This window comes from Pygocentrus nattereri, chromosome 5 (assembly GCF_015220715.1).
Source record: "Pygocentrus nattereri isolate fPygNat1 chromosome 5, fPygNat1.pri, whole genome shotgun sequence".
Classification (NCBI taxonomy): Eukaryota; Metazoa; Chordata; class Actinopteri; order Characiformes; family Serrasalmidae; genus Pygocentrus; species Pygocentrus nattereri.
Window position 1 is genome coordinate 23,039,934 of NC_051215.1, and position 15,567 is coordinate 23,055,500.

The window sequence follows — 15,567 nt, forward strand, 5'->3', positions numbered from 1 at the left end:
TTCAAAAATCTAAGTCAGTACTTCTAGAAAATGTTATCGCTTTGGGGAAAAAGTCACAAACTTGCGGGAAAATAAGTAATTATTTTTGAAATACCATGTCAGTACAGTAGATAGATATATACAAACATCTGCAACAAGATTCCCTATTTATATCCATTAGCATTAGTATTTATATCGATTATCTATCATTGGATTAATATTCATATCGAGCTACTAGCTAAGCCAATTTCTTTTAAGCAATCCTGTCCGAAACAGAGAAGGAGAGAAAATCGTAGGCCATTTTCCAGACAGTCTGGCGAGAAAAGGCCTCGACGCTGAACTTTTATTTTGAAGTTAAAACGCGAGCGGTGGAGAGGTGTAAGGTTTCGCTCCGCTCGGATCTAAAGCGGACGACCTGCTTCAGACTCCGACCCCGCTCCGCTCTCTCCGGGATGGCTGCCGTGTGGCGAGCGCGTAAATTCGCCCGCTGTGTGGTCCGTTTCTCCGACCGTGATCTGTAAACGACGTCGAGAATAAACGTTTCGGGCGTCAGAAGGAGAGCTCGCATATAAGCCGACCATGGTAAACACGCATTAGTGCCTGTAAGCTGCGTTAGCCAGATAGCTTAGCTAACTAACCGTCGTCGTTATTACGAGGCTGAAGCTGCTTCCTATTGACATTTCCCCGGTCCACCTTAAATGGACGTTACGGCTGTTGCACTCTGGCGCCTGCCCCATTTAGGGTGGGACGGTAAATTCGAACAGGACTGGCGAATGGCTGCCTGAGGCGCCAGAATGTAGCTACTGCGCCATTTAAGGTGGAACTGAAAAATTCGCGCCGCTGTTTAGCATGACGTGTACCGTTAGCCTGCTGTGGCTAACGCTAGCTTAAGTGCTGAACTGGCGTGTAAACAAATCCAGCCTGCAGTCAGTCAGTCAGGCATGGCACAGACACTCCAGCTTTAACCTCCAGCTTTGACCTGAAGATATAATTATACTGGTAACTTGTTGAAGAGGCAGCTAGTTGGCTAACAACTCCATAGACGTGCATAGCTAACTGGCTAATTTTAGGTTTGGCAGTGAATCGCTGAGAGCAAAAATAGAGCAGTCACCAGACCAGGCATCCAAAACATTTCTGTTCACGTCGCACAACAAACTGCAAGTAGTGACATTACTAGACAATTCAGTTTGTAATGTTAAAAGGGAGTTCCAAACCCAGTATTTCCAAAATTTCTGAATTACCCAGTCATTGAGATGTAAACAGAGAGGTTCAGAGGGGTTTGGTGTGAAATGGTTCAGATGTCTTTACAGTGGTGGTGGTTTTATTTACTGTCAAAACCAGCGGTGAAGCTGCACAAGCTTTCTGAGTTTTTAATGTAAAGTTCATTGTAAAATAGTGGAAAATATGAGAAAAAGAAGGTTGTCTTGGGGGACTATTTACCTTACAACACCTTTTATGCACCTCTCTGCCAGGAATTGATTAAACTGAATGTATTAAAGTATGTTTTAAAGCAAAACTTTGTCACAAAACGGTCATAAGACATTGTGACGGACACTGGGCCGTGTGTATGTAACATGTTTCGGCGTGTGAGGTGGACGTCTGGTTCCGATCACCAACGGCGTGAATAGTTCTCCATAACACTTTATTAACCCCCAAAGGGAAATTGGAGAAATAAGTTTTTCTAGAACACAGCTTTTCCATGAAATGACTTTGTTTACATCTGAAAAATTTAATGATGTAGAATTTTTTTGAAAAAATTGGTGGGGTTCTACTTTAGGAAGGTGCTCCCGCCCCCCCTCCGTTGTCAGGCTTGCAAAGTCACCCGCCCAGTGTTTGGTGAATGTTTAACTACTAAAACTATATATTTACAGTAGGTGGTGTCAATATTTGTACACCTGCTTCTAAAGGGACCTACAACACTATGCAGATTGTGTGCTGTTAAACCGTGCATTTGGTCTTATCAGCAGTAGTGACCTTTTCTTCCTCAAACAGGCTGAAGGCAGCCAGAATGCTGGTAATGGTTCTGTTGAGGAGGAAGAGGATGAAAATTCTGAAGACTCTAGTCTGCAGGTCAGTGACTATACATCAGTCATGCTCTGTCTTAAAGGGGAATTCCACAGTTTTTCTAAAATTTCTGCATAATTCAATGTGTGAAATGTAAACAGTGATTCAGAGCAGTTTGGTGTGAAATGGTTCAGAAGTCTTTACAGTGGTGGTAATAGGAACCAGGGGTCGCCATGACTACAACACATATATATGTTTTATTTACTATCTAAACCAGCAGTGAACCTACACAAGTCTTCTGAGTTTTATATGGAATGTTCATGATGGAACATAGTGGAAAATCTGGGGGGGGGGGGGAAAATCTTTGGGGACTATTTTGCCCCACAGCACCAAACACAAAAAGCCAAAACCTCAAAAATCTCAAAGCTGTTATAAATCAACGTGTCTGGCATCAGGCCTAGTATATCTAACCATTTCATGTAATAACTTTCTGTGAGCTTTTAGAGGTGGACGTCTGGTTCTGATCACAACACACAAATATAGCCATCTTATTTACCATCCAAAATAACCAGCCTACACACCTTCTTTTACATGTAGTGTTAAGGAAAGTAAAATACAGGTTAAATCTGCCCAATCATTATTCTGCAATTATGTAAAAACTGCCACGCATCAGACAATATGTTAATTTTCTTTGAAAGAGGTTTTAGAGACTAAATTTTTCAGATGCCTGGTTCCCTTCACCAGCACCGTGAACGTGTCTGAATGACTGTTTACAATCTCTGCATTTTATTATGCAGAAATCTTCTTCCTAATTTAGAGACTGAATGTTTTGGGATTCCCATCATCAATAATAATCCATCCAATTCTATTGCAGCTTGAGCTCAGTGCTTTTAGAGCTCAGTGGATGTCTGAACTACTGCCCAGCTCTGGTGCAAAGAAACGCATCTCCAGGGCTTCTGATCTGAAAAAGAAACAGGAGCTGGCCAGGGAGGAAAAGGTGGGCATTACTGACAAACCGCATAACAATTGCGACTCATTAAAAAAAAACGCTTTCCATAACTAAAGAGACCATACAGCCAACATTAACATCACCCTTCACTGGAATTAAGCACCCCAAACCCTGATAAACAGGGCCAGCCCATTATCCCTCCTCTACCAAACTGTATTGTTGGTGTTATGCATTCTGATAAGTCAGGTTTTCCTGGTATCCTCCAAACCCAGACTTGTCCATTAGACTTATAGGTAGTGAAGCATTCATCACTCCAGACATGTTTCCACTGCTCCAGAGTCCAGTGGCGGCACTTTACACCCCTCCAGCTGCCACTTAGCATTGCACATAGACACCCACGCCGGCCCCACACTTTGGCCCAATGCAATTTCTTCTGTTTACCCCTACCCCTTGTTTTCAAGTGTTGCCCTAACCTCTTGGAACTGAGTTACAAGGGATAGTGGTTGAAATCTTGCCCTATGAAATGCAACAACCCTCAAAATAAAAAGAGCATCACTTCATTAGCAGCTACTAGCACTGCTCTGTAGGCAACCCTGCCCATCTGCAGTGACAGCAGAGGAGGGTAAAATTCAGCTCCTCACTGATGGGCTTTAGTTACATTTAGGGCATTATACACCTTCAGAGAGGGGGGCAATTATTTGTTATTGCCCACCACTAATTCTTCACTGATATGAAGCTGAAGGGAGATATTCACCAGCTTCTTGTTTGAATTTTCCCGTTCCACCTTAAACGGTGCAGCAGTTACATTCTGGCACTTCAGGTGTCAGAACTGCTGGACTATTTAAGGTAGAACGGGAAAGTTAGCTAGCTAGGCACACATGCACAGATCATCACAAAGCATCCTTCTTTATATCCTATGTTGGGGTGAGCTCATCACCCCATCCCTCCCTTATTATATGACTTTGAATCACTTCTGGTTCCTGTTATTTCTTAATTTGGCGCTTTCCTTGGAAATGTTTATTTCCAAGAATCCCTGGGATCTATTCTTTCTAGACTTTCCAGTCTGGCAGTACCAGGCCATTCCGTCCTCTCAAGGCCATCATTTTGACACTTTTTTTTTTTTTTGCCGGTTCTCATCATCTTACTTTGCTCTTCAGGGGTCAGCTTGCCTTTGTCTTTTACTATGTAAGCAATTTTGCTGGCCTCTCCGAGGTCCAGGTGCATTCCTGTGTCCAAAACTCCCTCACACAAAGAATCATGGCCTGTTCCTGGGTAAGAGGATTCATCGACGTCATTTACACAAACAACCCCAGGGGCCTGGCCTTGGTGAGAGGATCCATCAACTTCATTTATATAACTATAAATTATTTTAGTAATTTTAAAACTCCACACTGCAGAGACATTAGCATGCTATAAGTGATTTTTTTTCATGCTTCTTATGAAGAAAACGAGCATAATACACAAACAACATTAAACTTAGATAATGCAGTGATTATCGTGATTTTTTATTTTTTTTTTTAAACAGAAAATTCTCACATTTGTGGATTTCTTTGGTCTCTTCTGCTCCATCTTGCCAGTTTTTCTTTTTTTTTTCCTCATAGCTCTCTGTTTGGAGTCTCTGAAAAACCTCTGTTTGAAGGGTCTTGTAGTCCCACCCCTCTATCTCAACAATTGGGACACCCTACCCGTAGATGTGAATGAGCCCTTGGCCCTCTGTTTTGCACAGTGGTAGGGGTGAGGGGTGAAATGGGATTGGGCCTTAAGAGTTTGTCTGCTGCTTTGTGGCTGAGCTGTTGTTGCTTCTAGATGCCTTCATTTCACAATAACAGACTATATATTTGACCAGGGCAGTAGTATCACTGAGCTCTTTAGTACTGCTGCCTGTATTTGTCTATGTGGATTGCATGGTTGTGTGCGTGATTTTATACACCGCAATCATTGATTCAGAACCATTAGCCTGCTGTGTTTTTCACACAGAGGAATTAGACCTCCGCATTTAACCCAACCATGCAATGACACACCCACATACATGCACACTATTGAACACACACACACACACACTAGGGGACAGTTGCCTGGAGTGGTGGGCAGCCCTATCCATGGCACCCGGGGAGAAGTTGGGGGTTAGGTGCCTTGCTCAAGGATGCTTCAGTCGTACACTGTCGGCTCAGGGGATCGAACTGGTGACCGTCCAGTGACAAGCCTGGTTCCCTACCTTCCAGCCCACGACTGCCCTGTCCTGTACCTGTACAAACTGTCCTGACCTGTGCAATCAGTGTGGCTGAAACACTTGAGCTAAATGGCCATGTAGCGTACATCACTACATCATGGACCCCTGGCATTATTGTGATTTGAACTCTTTTTACAGTAGTGAAAATGCTTCACCCTATGGACATTTTTTCTGAATCTCTTTTTAATGAAACTTTCTTGTCTGTTCTTTTAAGTACTGCCTATACTGACTATACAGAGTCAGAAAAGCTTATTATGATGCAGTTTTATGTGTGTTACATATAATATGTGTTGTATGTATAACCTGATCTGCTCTCTACTGCACAGTGTTGCCTCAGGGCAACAAACCCATTTTCCTCACAGTATAATAACATATACATTCAATACATGTATTGAAGGACAACAAGGTTAACAATAGAGGGAATAATTTATTTATTCATTTTTAAATGAATAAAAAGCATGTATTTGGTCAAACTGTCTCTTTGCGCACTTTTAAACTTCTTTTTAACAGTCTTTTTTTCCCCCTTTGTTGTGATGATTTGCAGAAATGTTTGTTGCCTAGAAGCAACATTGTGTGACAGTGGAATGGATTTAGCCAGTTACAAGCACACGGCATATCATTTCTTCTAATTCTCGCCCAATGTTGCCTCAAGGCAACATACCCCAGAAGAACCCTTGCACACTTTATTTATTTATTTATTTAAATTTTTTTCATTTAGACTTAAAGTTTTAATTTAATAATCAATTCAATTTATGCAAGAAAGTTGAACATTTAACCTTTTCAACTCCTTGAGACCACCAAAACGCACTTCATCATATTCTTCATAACTTTCATATTTCATAAGCTACATTCAGAATTCAGAAGCTGGGTGTCGTATGAGGCTGTAACTCTTCTTTCCAGTCAAATAGATGGTGATGCCATTTTAAACCCTTATAATAAAAGAAGCTGAACTCTGTTTTTCTACTGAAAGTCGACAAATTTTTCCCCAAATCTAGTCTATAGTCTATAAACAGATGGCGTCTCTTCAGTGATCTGCTCTGTAAAAATTACTTTTATAAAATAACAGAAAGAACGAGATTTTTGGCTTTCATCAGTAAATTGTAAGCATATGGCAATATGTGTAGATCATAAAACACATTTCCTGGTAATTTGAGAGGAGCTTTTACAAAATAAATAAATAAATAATTTATTTGATTACTGATTACTGTCATGAAAATTCAGATTGACAAAGCAAAATATACCCCAGAGAATAAAAAGTTAAAAAATCTCTTCTAGTGCATGCAGTAGAGGGTTAAATAATGCTGTTATAATGAATGAAGGTAATTCTAAGTTTATTCTCTGGGTATGTTGTTTACTGTGAAAAGTACTCAGACAAATGATTGCGAATAAAAAGGTGGTCTTACTGTGAATTCTCTCTACTTCAGGCTCGAGAGCTGTTTCTGAAAGCTGTAGAGGAGGAACAAAATGGAGCTGTTTATGAAGGTACATGGTGCCTTTAGAGTGAACAACAAACAAAATGGATGTGACCTGAATATGTAACTGCATCTTTTGATGTTACAGCCATCAAGTACTATAAGAGTGCAATGCAGCTTGTGCCTGACATTGAGTTTAAGATCAACTACAACAGATCTCCTGATCCAGATAGAGTTGGCGGGAGCTAGTAAGTCCACTGGACAGAACATTGTCTCATTTGTACATATAAACAAGTACATTGTTCGTACTTGGTGACGATTGTTGCTTCACATAATGACAGTGGAGTAGACGCGTGTATGAAATATTACAAAGAAATTGAGTTTTATTGGCCGCAGCTTTGACTGCGTGCCTTTTGAACGGCAAATAAAAGAATTTCCTCACAATTTGTGAATATTTAATTCTCTTTGTCTCTCTCTCTTGCGCTCTTGTGAAACCTTTTTTTTGTGTTTTTCTTTGTCTCTCCAGCCTGGAGGAGAATGAAAACGAGATAGATGATCTCCTTGCGTACTTCCAACAGCAGCTGGCTGTAGAGCACTCTTCTCAGAAGATCTGTGAGCCTGAGGTGGAAACATCTCAGGTGCATATTTCAGGTAACAGGATGCATCTTTCACATTTCACACTTTGTTTTCAGACCATGTGGATTGTGGAAAAAAAAATTGTGATTTGTGCATCTCCAGCGTTTAATCTGTTCCCTGAGGCCTATAATTTATCCTGGCTTGTTGATTTGCAAAATTAAAAGCGACGCAGACTTACACCTATTCATCCAGGGTGCATGTGAGGAGTTATACTATTCCTAAACGTAGGGATGCACTAAAATTTGAATTTTTGGTTGAAACCGAACAAAATTAAGCATTTGGCCAAAGTTTTTCTAAGTGTTTCATTCACTTTTACCATTTTCATGAATTAAAAAGGCTAAATGTGTTTTTGTCTTGGTTTTCAAAGAAAAAGTTACTAAACTGCAATTTAAAAATATTTTTTGAACTTTGAACATTTTTGACCCAGCACACATACCAACAAAAAAAATTGCCCCCCCGTTAAAAGTAAAAATAAAATGTCAACGTGACTCTACATAAACTAGTAAAACAATATTTTTATTTGTCGCCCCCCCAAAGTACAGTGTGACCATATTATGTAACATAAATAATAAGTAAAACCAAGTTTTATTATTTGCCCCTTGTATAGCCTGTTAGGCCTATAACTGACTGCTGAAAGAATATAACATACGTCTTCTCTGTATACCATATGACAAAAAGGTGCATTAAAAAGTGCATTGAAAAAATTGGGTGAACCCACAACAAATGAACAGTCATTCTAGAAATAAGCCTGCTTAGCCTACTTCTTCAAGAAAAATGGCAGATTCTTCTTTATGAAAAGAAGCTTCTCTACTTTCTCAAATAAGTCTATTCCTCTTTTCAGCGATGCCATTAAATGCAGCGCTAAACAGTTTCTTGCTGTCTGTGTTTGTGCAAGAAGGAGACAAGTACCTAGGATGGGAAACCTCATTGTTTGGTACAAATTATTCAGTGTTTTCACTTATTCGGCCAAACACAGACTTGTAACTATTTTCGGCTGAATAATTTCGGTTGCCGAATATTCAGTGCATTAAAAAAAAAAAAAAAGTTTTCTTTTTTTTTTGGAGGTTTCATGAAATATGGTCCTTGTGCTTTATGTCTCCACAGCTTTGCCAATGGAGGTGCTGATGTATATCTTCCGCTGGGTGGTGTCCTGTGACTTGGACATGCGCGCTCTAGAGCAGCTCTCCCTTGTCTGCAGGGGTTTCTACATCTGTGCAAGGTGGGCTCTTGGGTATACTACATGTTTGGAAATCTGCACCATCTCAGTGTAGTGTTGAACTTACACGTTCATTATATTAAAGGGTGATGTTTGTACAGGAAGTAGTATAAGCATATAGGCCTGGATTTTTGAGTAGGGAACTTGGTGGTATGAAAGGAAATGAAAACAAGTGGATGTTTATATACACTTAATTCAGTTTATCTTGTACACAGTTTTATCAGATGCAAGTTATATAGGTGCAGACTGTAGGTCTCAATATGCTGCACTGTTTTGTTGTTTTTTTTGTTTGTTTTTTTTTGTTTTTTTTACCCCCCATCTAAAGAAAGGGACACCTTAGGACCACCAATGACCAGATTTTGTTTGGGCTTCAGTCAGTAATTGTATACCAGTGAAGTGTACACCTTTATGGTACTGATAAAATTTTCATTAAAGAGACACCACAAATTTTTCAAATTTCTGCATAATTATTTTATTAAGATTTAGCTGTATTGCTCTGCTCAGATGTTTTTTGCTCAGATTTGATCTTTCTGACTTCTCGTTTCACGTCCATGAGGGCATGAGACTAGTATCTGACTTTAGAGTGAATAAACCTGCGCTTAGTGACTACGCAATAGTGAACCACATGATTCGACAAACTAATGAGCAGCGTAAGGCTGAGTAACAGATAACTTTCCCTGAACAGCCCTCATATGTGCATTTTTAGAGGGAGAAAAATTGAAGAACTCATTCAGATGCTTTTGCAGCATTAACATTAATGTAATGTTATTGCAATGTTCATGCCGAATTACGGGAAATTCAAATGAGAAGCTGCTTTAGCCTTGTAAAAAGTTGAATGTTGCATTTTACAAGAAACTGTTTCACTTTTGTGGAAAGGTTTCCTGCTGGAGATGTGAGAAAAGCAGCTATAGCTGAGCTAAAGCTTAAAGCAGAGCAAAGGGAGCCTGTTTTTTTATTTATTTATTTATAAATATATATATTTGTTAGCCTATAGTACATTAGCACATACAGAGACATATTTGGAGACAAGATGGTAAAATGTGATGATAGAATGGACATAATGTTGTGGCTCCCAAGGTGGTTTGATTGTTGTAGGACAAAGTGGCTCTTTAGTTTCACAAACTTATATCAAGACTATTTTCCTCCTGTTATGCACTAATGAACATGATCAGTTCTCTGTAAAGTTTGATGTGTATGAACTCTGTTGTGTCCTCACAGAGACCCTGAGATTTGGCATGCTGCCTGTTTGAGGGTTTGGGGCCGGAACTGCACCAAAATTCTGCCCTTCACCTCCTGGAGGGAGATGTTTTTAGAGAGGCCACGTGTGCGCTATGATGGTAAACTGCATGTGCTTTGTTTTCTTGTTGTCTTGCCTGAAGGCAGTAGAACAAATGTTTGTATTACATTTTTTTTTTACCCTTTCTTAACTTGGACTAATTTTCAACTCCGATCCTTGCAGGTGTTTACATCAGTAAAACTTCATACATCCGACAGGGCGAGGAGTCTCTGGATGGCTTCTATAGAAAGTGGCACCAGGTGGAGTACTACAGGTAAGCTTGCTGCTCTAAGCCATTTTCCTGCACTTATATTTTTAATACTTTCCCTGATCTAATGCGCCTATTTTCAACTCAGAGAGTTGAAGTAGCTAATGAGTTTGTTTGCAGTAGGCCAACACAGTAGGCCCTCGAGGACCTGGATGTGGAAAAACACATGACAAATAACCGATACATATGAGGCTCTCACTATTTTCTTGTCTGAACTTTATGTATGTTGTCCAGGTACCTCCGCTTCTTCCCTGATGGTCAAGTGATGATGTTGACCACCCCTGAGGAGCCTCTGGCTACTGTTCCACGTTTGCGTAGCAGGAACACAAGGTGTTTGTCTTTGGATCCTCTTGTTAGCAAACTTGTTCTGAGCAGTAGTGGGTGTTAAACCAGTTCATCAGGTTAAAAAATTGTTTGCAGGTGTGAGTTTTTTCCATAACCGTTATATTGGTATGCCTACATTTAGCACCGATGATAAACATGCTACTGTTGGCCTTAGCTGAGTAGCTAAAGGAGGCTTCAGTCACATTTGAAAACACCAATCCAGCCAATGAAAACACATCTCCTTGATCACCTCTCACTGTTTTGTCCGTTCCATTTGAACTAGTTCACTTTGTTTTCGAGGCAGTGGATGTAAAGGCATGGCTGGTCTTTTGGGGTTAGCCTTAGAATAACATGCCACCAGACCAATTGCAGTACTTCCTTTCATACCGTCTGACTTGGTTAGCGGTACATGGCAAGTTCCAGCTGGTACTGAAGCGTAAATGACTGATATTTTCCAAATTGTAGCTGTGTCTGATGATCTGAGAGTGTATTATATTACGAGTTGATTCTCTAAATATTACTTTTCTCGCATCTCCAGCAGGAAACTCTTCCACAAAAATGGAACAGTTTCTTGTAAAATGTCTCAACGTTCAACTATTTACGAGGTTGAAGTCACTTCTCATTTGCCAGCTTCTTGCATTTTCCTGTTCCAACTTAAATGGTGCCTAAGGCGCCAGAATGCAACTGCTGCACATTTAAGGTGGAACAAGACTTTATTCTCGAAATATTACTTTTTTCTCTAAATATTACGACTGTAGAGTGTATAAGACTCGAGACAAAATGCCTGAGAAATTTGATGATGCTTAAGTTAGCTTCTTATTCGAATTTTGCGTTCCATCTTAAGTGATGCAATAATTACATTTTTTTGCCTGTACAGGTGCCAGAATGTAAATGCTTCTCTATTTAAGGTGAAAGAGAAAATGAGAAAAAACAGCTGCTGAATAAGAAGCCAACTTCAGCCTAATAAAAATGAAGATAGAAAACATTTAGCAGTGTTTTGCCAGGTTCACGGGACTAGTGTTAAAGTTCAGTATTGCCATAGGTTTATCAATATACATTGTTTACAGTTGTATTTTGCACAACAGAAATATCAAATTTACTTTGAATGGTGAAAATGATTTTTATTAAAAATTGAAGGACATTCTAGAATAATAAGCCACTGTCAGTAGCCAAAAATAGGTTTGCTTAGAAATGTTTTTTTTTCTTTTCATTTTTATTTGTGTATTTATATAAGACACTGTTATATACTAATCACACATTTTAATTAGGCTGTGATATACATTTTTGACAATGACACCCACTACTAGCAGTAACTAGGTCTGTGTAGTGTAACTTTAATATTTTTTGCTTAATTGTGTGCTTTGGGTATCTTGACCAGTCCAAGTTCTTTGATGAAACAAGGTTTTCATGCAATGCAGCACAAGTAGATAAGTTTGGTCAAAATAAAGCAGACTAATTGTTGATCATGTTAAATTATTGATTCACCATTCACTGAAGTCTTTTAATACACCAGTCAGCATGACATTCTGACCACCTCCTTGTTTCTACACTCATTGTCCATTTTATCAGTTCCACTTACTCTATAGCTGCACTTTGTAGTTCTACAGTTACAGACTGTAGTCCATCTGTTTCTCTGATACTTTGTTAGCCACCTTTAACCTTGTTCTTCAGTGGTCAGGACCCTCATGGACCCTTACAGAGTGGGTACTATTTGGGTGGTGGGTCATTCTCAGCACTGCAGTAACACTGACATGGTGGTGTGTTAGTGTGTGTTGTGCTGGTCTGAGTGGATCAGACACAGCAGTGCTGCTGGAGTTTTTAAACACCTCCGTGTCGCTGCTGGACTGAGAATCGTCCACAAACCAAAATGATCCAGCCAATGGCGTCCTGTGAGCGGCGTCCTGTGAGCGGCGTCCTGTGACCACTGATGAAGGACTAGAGAATGACCAACACAAGCTGTGCAGCAGCAGATGAGCTATCGTCTATGACTTTACATCTACAAGGTGGACCGACAAGGTTGGAGTGTCTATTAGAGTGGACAGTGAGTGGACACAGTGTTTAAAAACTCCAGCAGCACTGCTGTGTCTGATCCACTCAGACCAGCGCAACACATACTAACACACCCACCACCACATCAGTGTTAATGCAGTGCTGAGAATGATCCACTGCTCAAATAGTACCTGCTCTGTGAGGGTCCATGGGGGTCCTGACTACTGAAGAACAGGGTAACAAAGTATCAGAGAAACAGATGGACTACAGTCTGTAACTGTAGAACTACAAAGTGCAGCTATAGAGTAAGTGGAGCTGATAAAATGGACAATGAGTGTAGAAACAAGGAGGTGGTTATATTGTTATGCCAGATTGGTGTAATCTCAATGATAATCTTCCGTCCATGTCATGCAGCTCAGCATGTCTGTTCGTCTTTGGTCTTAAAGATCTATAGAGCTTAGCTCCTTAACTAAAAGATATGTCCGTAATTCTGGTTCTCATTTCAGCTGTCTACTAATGGGGGGACCCTTGATATGTGATTTGGTTGAATCATATTGTCTGTTTTGCACAGGATGGAGTCCATCCTGTTTGGCCACTACCGGCTGTCCCAGGACACGGACAATCAAACCAAAGTTTATGTTGTCGTCTCCAAGAGAAAAGAAGAGGTGGGTCATGTTCTCCTCATATAATGGTTGACTGTTATTCTCAGATACAACAAAGTACAGAATTTTGAGGTTCTGACAACAGGCTTTGAAGATGTAGCAGTTGTAAGTTATTTAATTTGTCAAAACATCTTTGAGAGCTGGTATCACAAAACTGGGCCGGTCAGTAAATCTCAATAAAGTTTAAGCAGCAGAACCTAAAGTGCCAATCACTGTCCTGTTTATCACAGTTTTCTCTAGCATTTCAAGCTAACATGGTGATAAACAGCATGTATTTGTCCTGTCTGTGTAGAAGGTGTCCGAATACCAGAGAAGCCGGTTCTGCAGGCGGAACCCAGCCCCCGACTCTGACCGCACCTTCCATGTGGGGCTGCAGCTGTCCTCTGGGGGTCGCCAGCGCTTCAACAAGCTGGTGTGGATCCACCACTCCTGCCACATCACCTACAGGTAGATTCTTTAGCTACAACCTGAAAAGGATTAACCTTTTGATTCATCACCAGCAGAAGAGGGCAGCAACTTAACGGTTGTTTACTCAGTTTGAAGCACATTAGGCTTATCTCTGTGAGTAGTAGTCTTTATCCAGAGATCCTTAAAGTCTTGAAATCTGATATTTTTTTTATTAAGTCTTAAAATCTTTAATTTTAATATTTATGTCTCGAAAGTCCTGTGTTACACTTTAATACCACTGAATGCACTTTGTCTGATGTATTTATGTGCATTTAAAATAGTTAAATAGGCGATTTCCCTAGATTATCCCCATTATCATTGTTCTAATTGTCTTCACATTAAAACTGGTGTTAAAGTCTTCATCGTAGAGTTTATGCACCTAAAATGCAATCAACATTTTCTTGCATCTCAACCTTTATGTCTGCCTTTATACTGTTTCAGGGCCGTATATTAAAAAATCTGAGCATGTCTTGCTGATGCTATTAAAGTGGCAAGTGTTGTAGCACAAAAAAAAAATTTTAGCATTGAGAAGTTACTTAAAATGCTTAAAAACATATAAAAATGGTCATTTTAACTGGGTAAAAAAGCAGCATGTGAAAGGTTTGTATATTGTAATGGTCTTTTTGTGAAATGTACAGAAAGTTTTCTAATAATTTAGATTCCTCACAAGGGGATGATGTTTGTATTTGAGCACAGAGAAACCTACACCAACAGTAATACATGTATAATTGGAGTAATAAATATCTAATTGACAAGCTAACTTGTTTATTGCCTAAAGGTGAGGTGGTTATGTGTGATTTAATATGTGATTTTTAGTTCTTTATGCTGTTTTGAGAATATAAGATAATATATAGGCTAAAGATGGCAAAGACCAAGTAGTTACAGCTCACAGATGTGAATAATTGAATTTGAATAACTGACTAGAATCTTGGGCTCAAAACAATAATTTGAATAATTTAATTTGAATGAATGACAAATTATGCACTCAACAAAATATTAGAATGAAGATGTGCAGACATGAAGTCATGAAGGTCTGTTTGAATTCCTGTTCCCTTGTTTTTCTTTTTCACTCTTCCAGATCAACTGGAGAAACTGTCATCACTGCGTTTGACTTGGATAAAATGTACACCCCCTTGTTTTTTGCACGCGTGAAGAGCTATACTGCCTTTTCAGATCGCCCCCTGTAGGGTGAGCTGATGAATGCATGTGGAACGTCAGCCCATCCAAAGTTTTATGAATAATTCTTTCCACCATGCGCAGTATCCCTCACCCAACCTTTGCTTTGAGCATGAGGCTGCTTCTGATGAATGTAAAGATAATGTTTGTTTGAGGTTTTTAGAATTCTTAATAGCAACATTACAAGTTTTTGTGTCTGTTTTAACTGATGTAGTAACGGATTTGCCATCATAAACCCAGAGATATAGTGTGTTAATTTGTCTAAGCTAAAGCATAAAGAAAGCAGCTGTTTTTTGCTCACTTTACATCAATAATGAATGTTTTCACATTTGTTTTTCTGTGTGAATTTCAGTGTGAGGAAACTCTACTGTCTACTGATGACTGGAACAACCAAATAAACATGTTAAAGATTTATTAAATGTTGGCTTGTATATAAACCACATGGTTAAAATTGTGTGGATGCCCCTATTGATTAGTGGGTTCTGTTATTTCAGTCACCCACTGCTAACAGGTGCATAAACAGGTGAAGCCATTCAGTCTCCGTATACGAGACCTGGCAGGAGAGTGGATCGTACAGAAAAGCTCAGTGACTCAGATGCAGCAGTGTCGCAGAACACCTTCTTTCAGGTCATAGCTGAGGCATAGTGCTGCTTATGCAGCCAAACACTACCAGTCCAGGCAGCCCCACAGGTGCAGTGCAGCATTAACCAAGCAGCCAGCCCAGGCTGTGATGTCATGTCAATCAGGTCCCCGGTTCAGAGAGCCCCACAGCCGCGATGCAGCATCACTCAAGTGGACGGTCCAGGCTGTATCATAGCTGAGATGTAGTGTCACTCAGTCAGACAGTCCAAAAAGCCTCTGAGCAGCAACAATGTAAAGCGGCAGATATTACGCCAGCAGAACTTGCAGTGGAACGTGTGCACACACGGAAATGGGTTTCTGTGGCCAAGCAGCTGCACACGAGCCTAAGATCGCTATGTGCAATACCAAGTGTTGGTT

At 40.0% G+C, this 15,567-nt stretch overlaps 1 protein-coding gene across 1 annotated transcript; it reads left to right on the forward strand.

Annotated features, from left to right (window-relative positions):
- Window positions 1–356: 356 nt before the first annotated feature.
- Window positions 357–14,987, forward strand: fbxo9 (F-box protein 9). Its single transcript, XM_017694151.2, has 13 exons — window positions 357–561; window positions 1,972–2,049; window positions 2,858–2,980; window positions 6,587–6,644; window positions 6,723–6,822; window positions 7,101–7,225; window positions 8,315–8,429; window positions 9,645–9,763; window positions 9,886–9,976; window positions 10,205–10,300; window positions 12,855–12,948; window positions 13,238–13,392; window positions 14,471–14,987. The coding sequence occupies exons 1-13, from the start codon at window positions 559–561 to the stop codon at window positions 14,577–14,579; spliced, it is 1,266 nt and encodes a 421-aa protein (XP_017549640.1). The 5' UTR covers window positions 357–558; the 3' UTR covers window positions 14,580–14,987.
- Window positions 14,988–15,567: the final 580 nt, after the last annotated feature.

Coding starts and splice junctions, on each gene's coding strand:
- fbxo9 (XM_017694151.2), top strand. Junction 6,823..7,100: donor GATAGAGTTGGCGGGAGCTA/GTAAGTCCACTG, acceptor TTGTCTCTCCAG/CCTGGAGGAGAATGAAAACG. Junction 9,977..10,204: donor CACCAGGTGGAGTACTACAG/GTAAGCTTGCTG, acceptor TATGTTGTCCAG/GTACCTCCGCTTCTTCCCTG.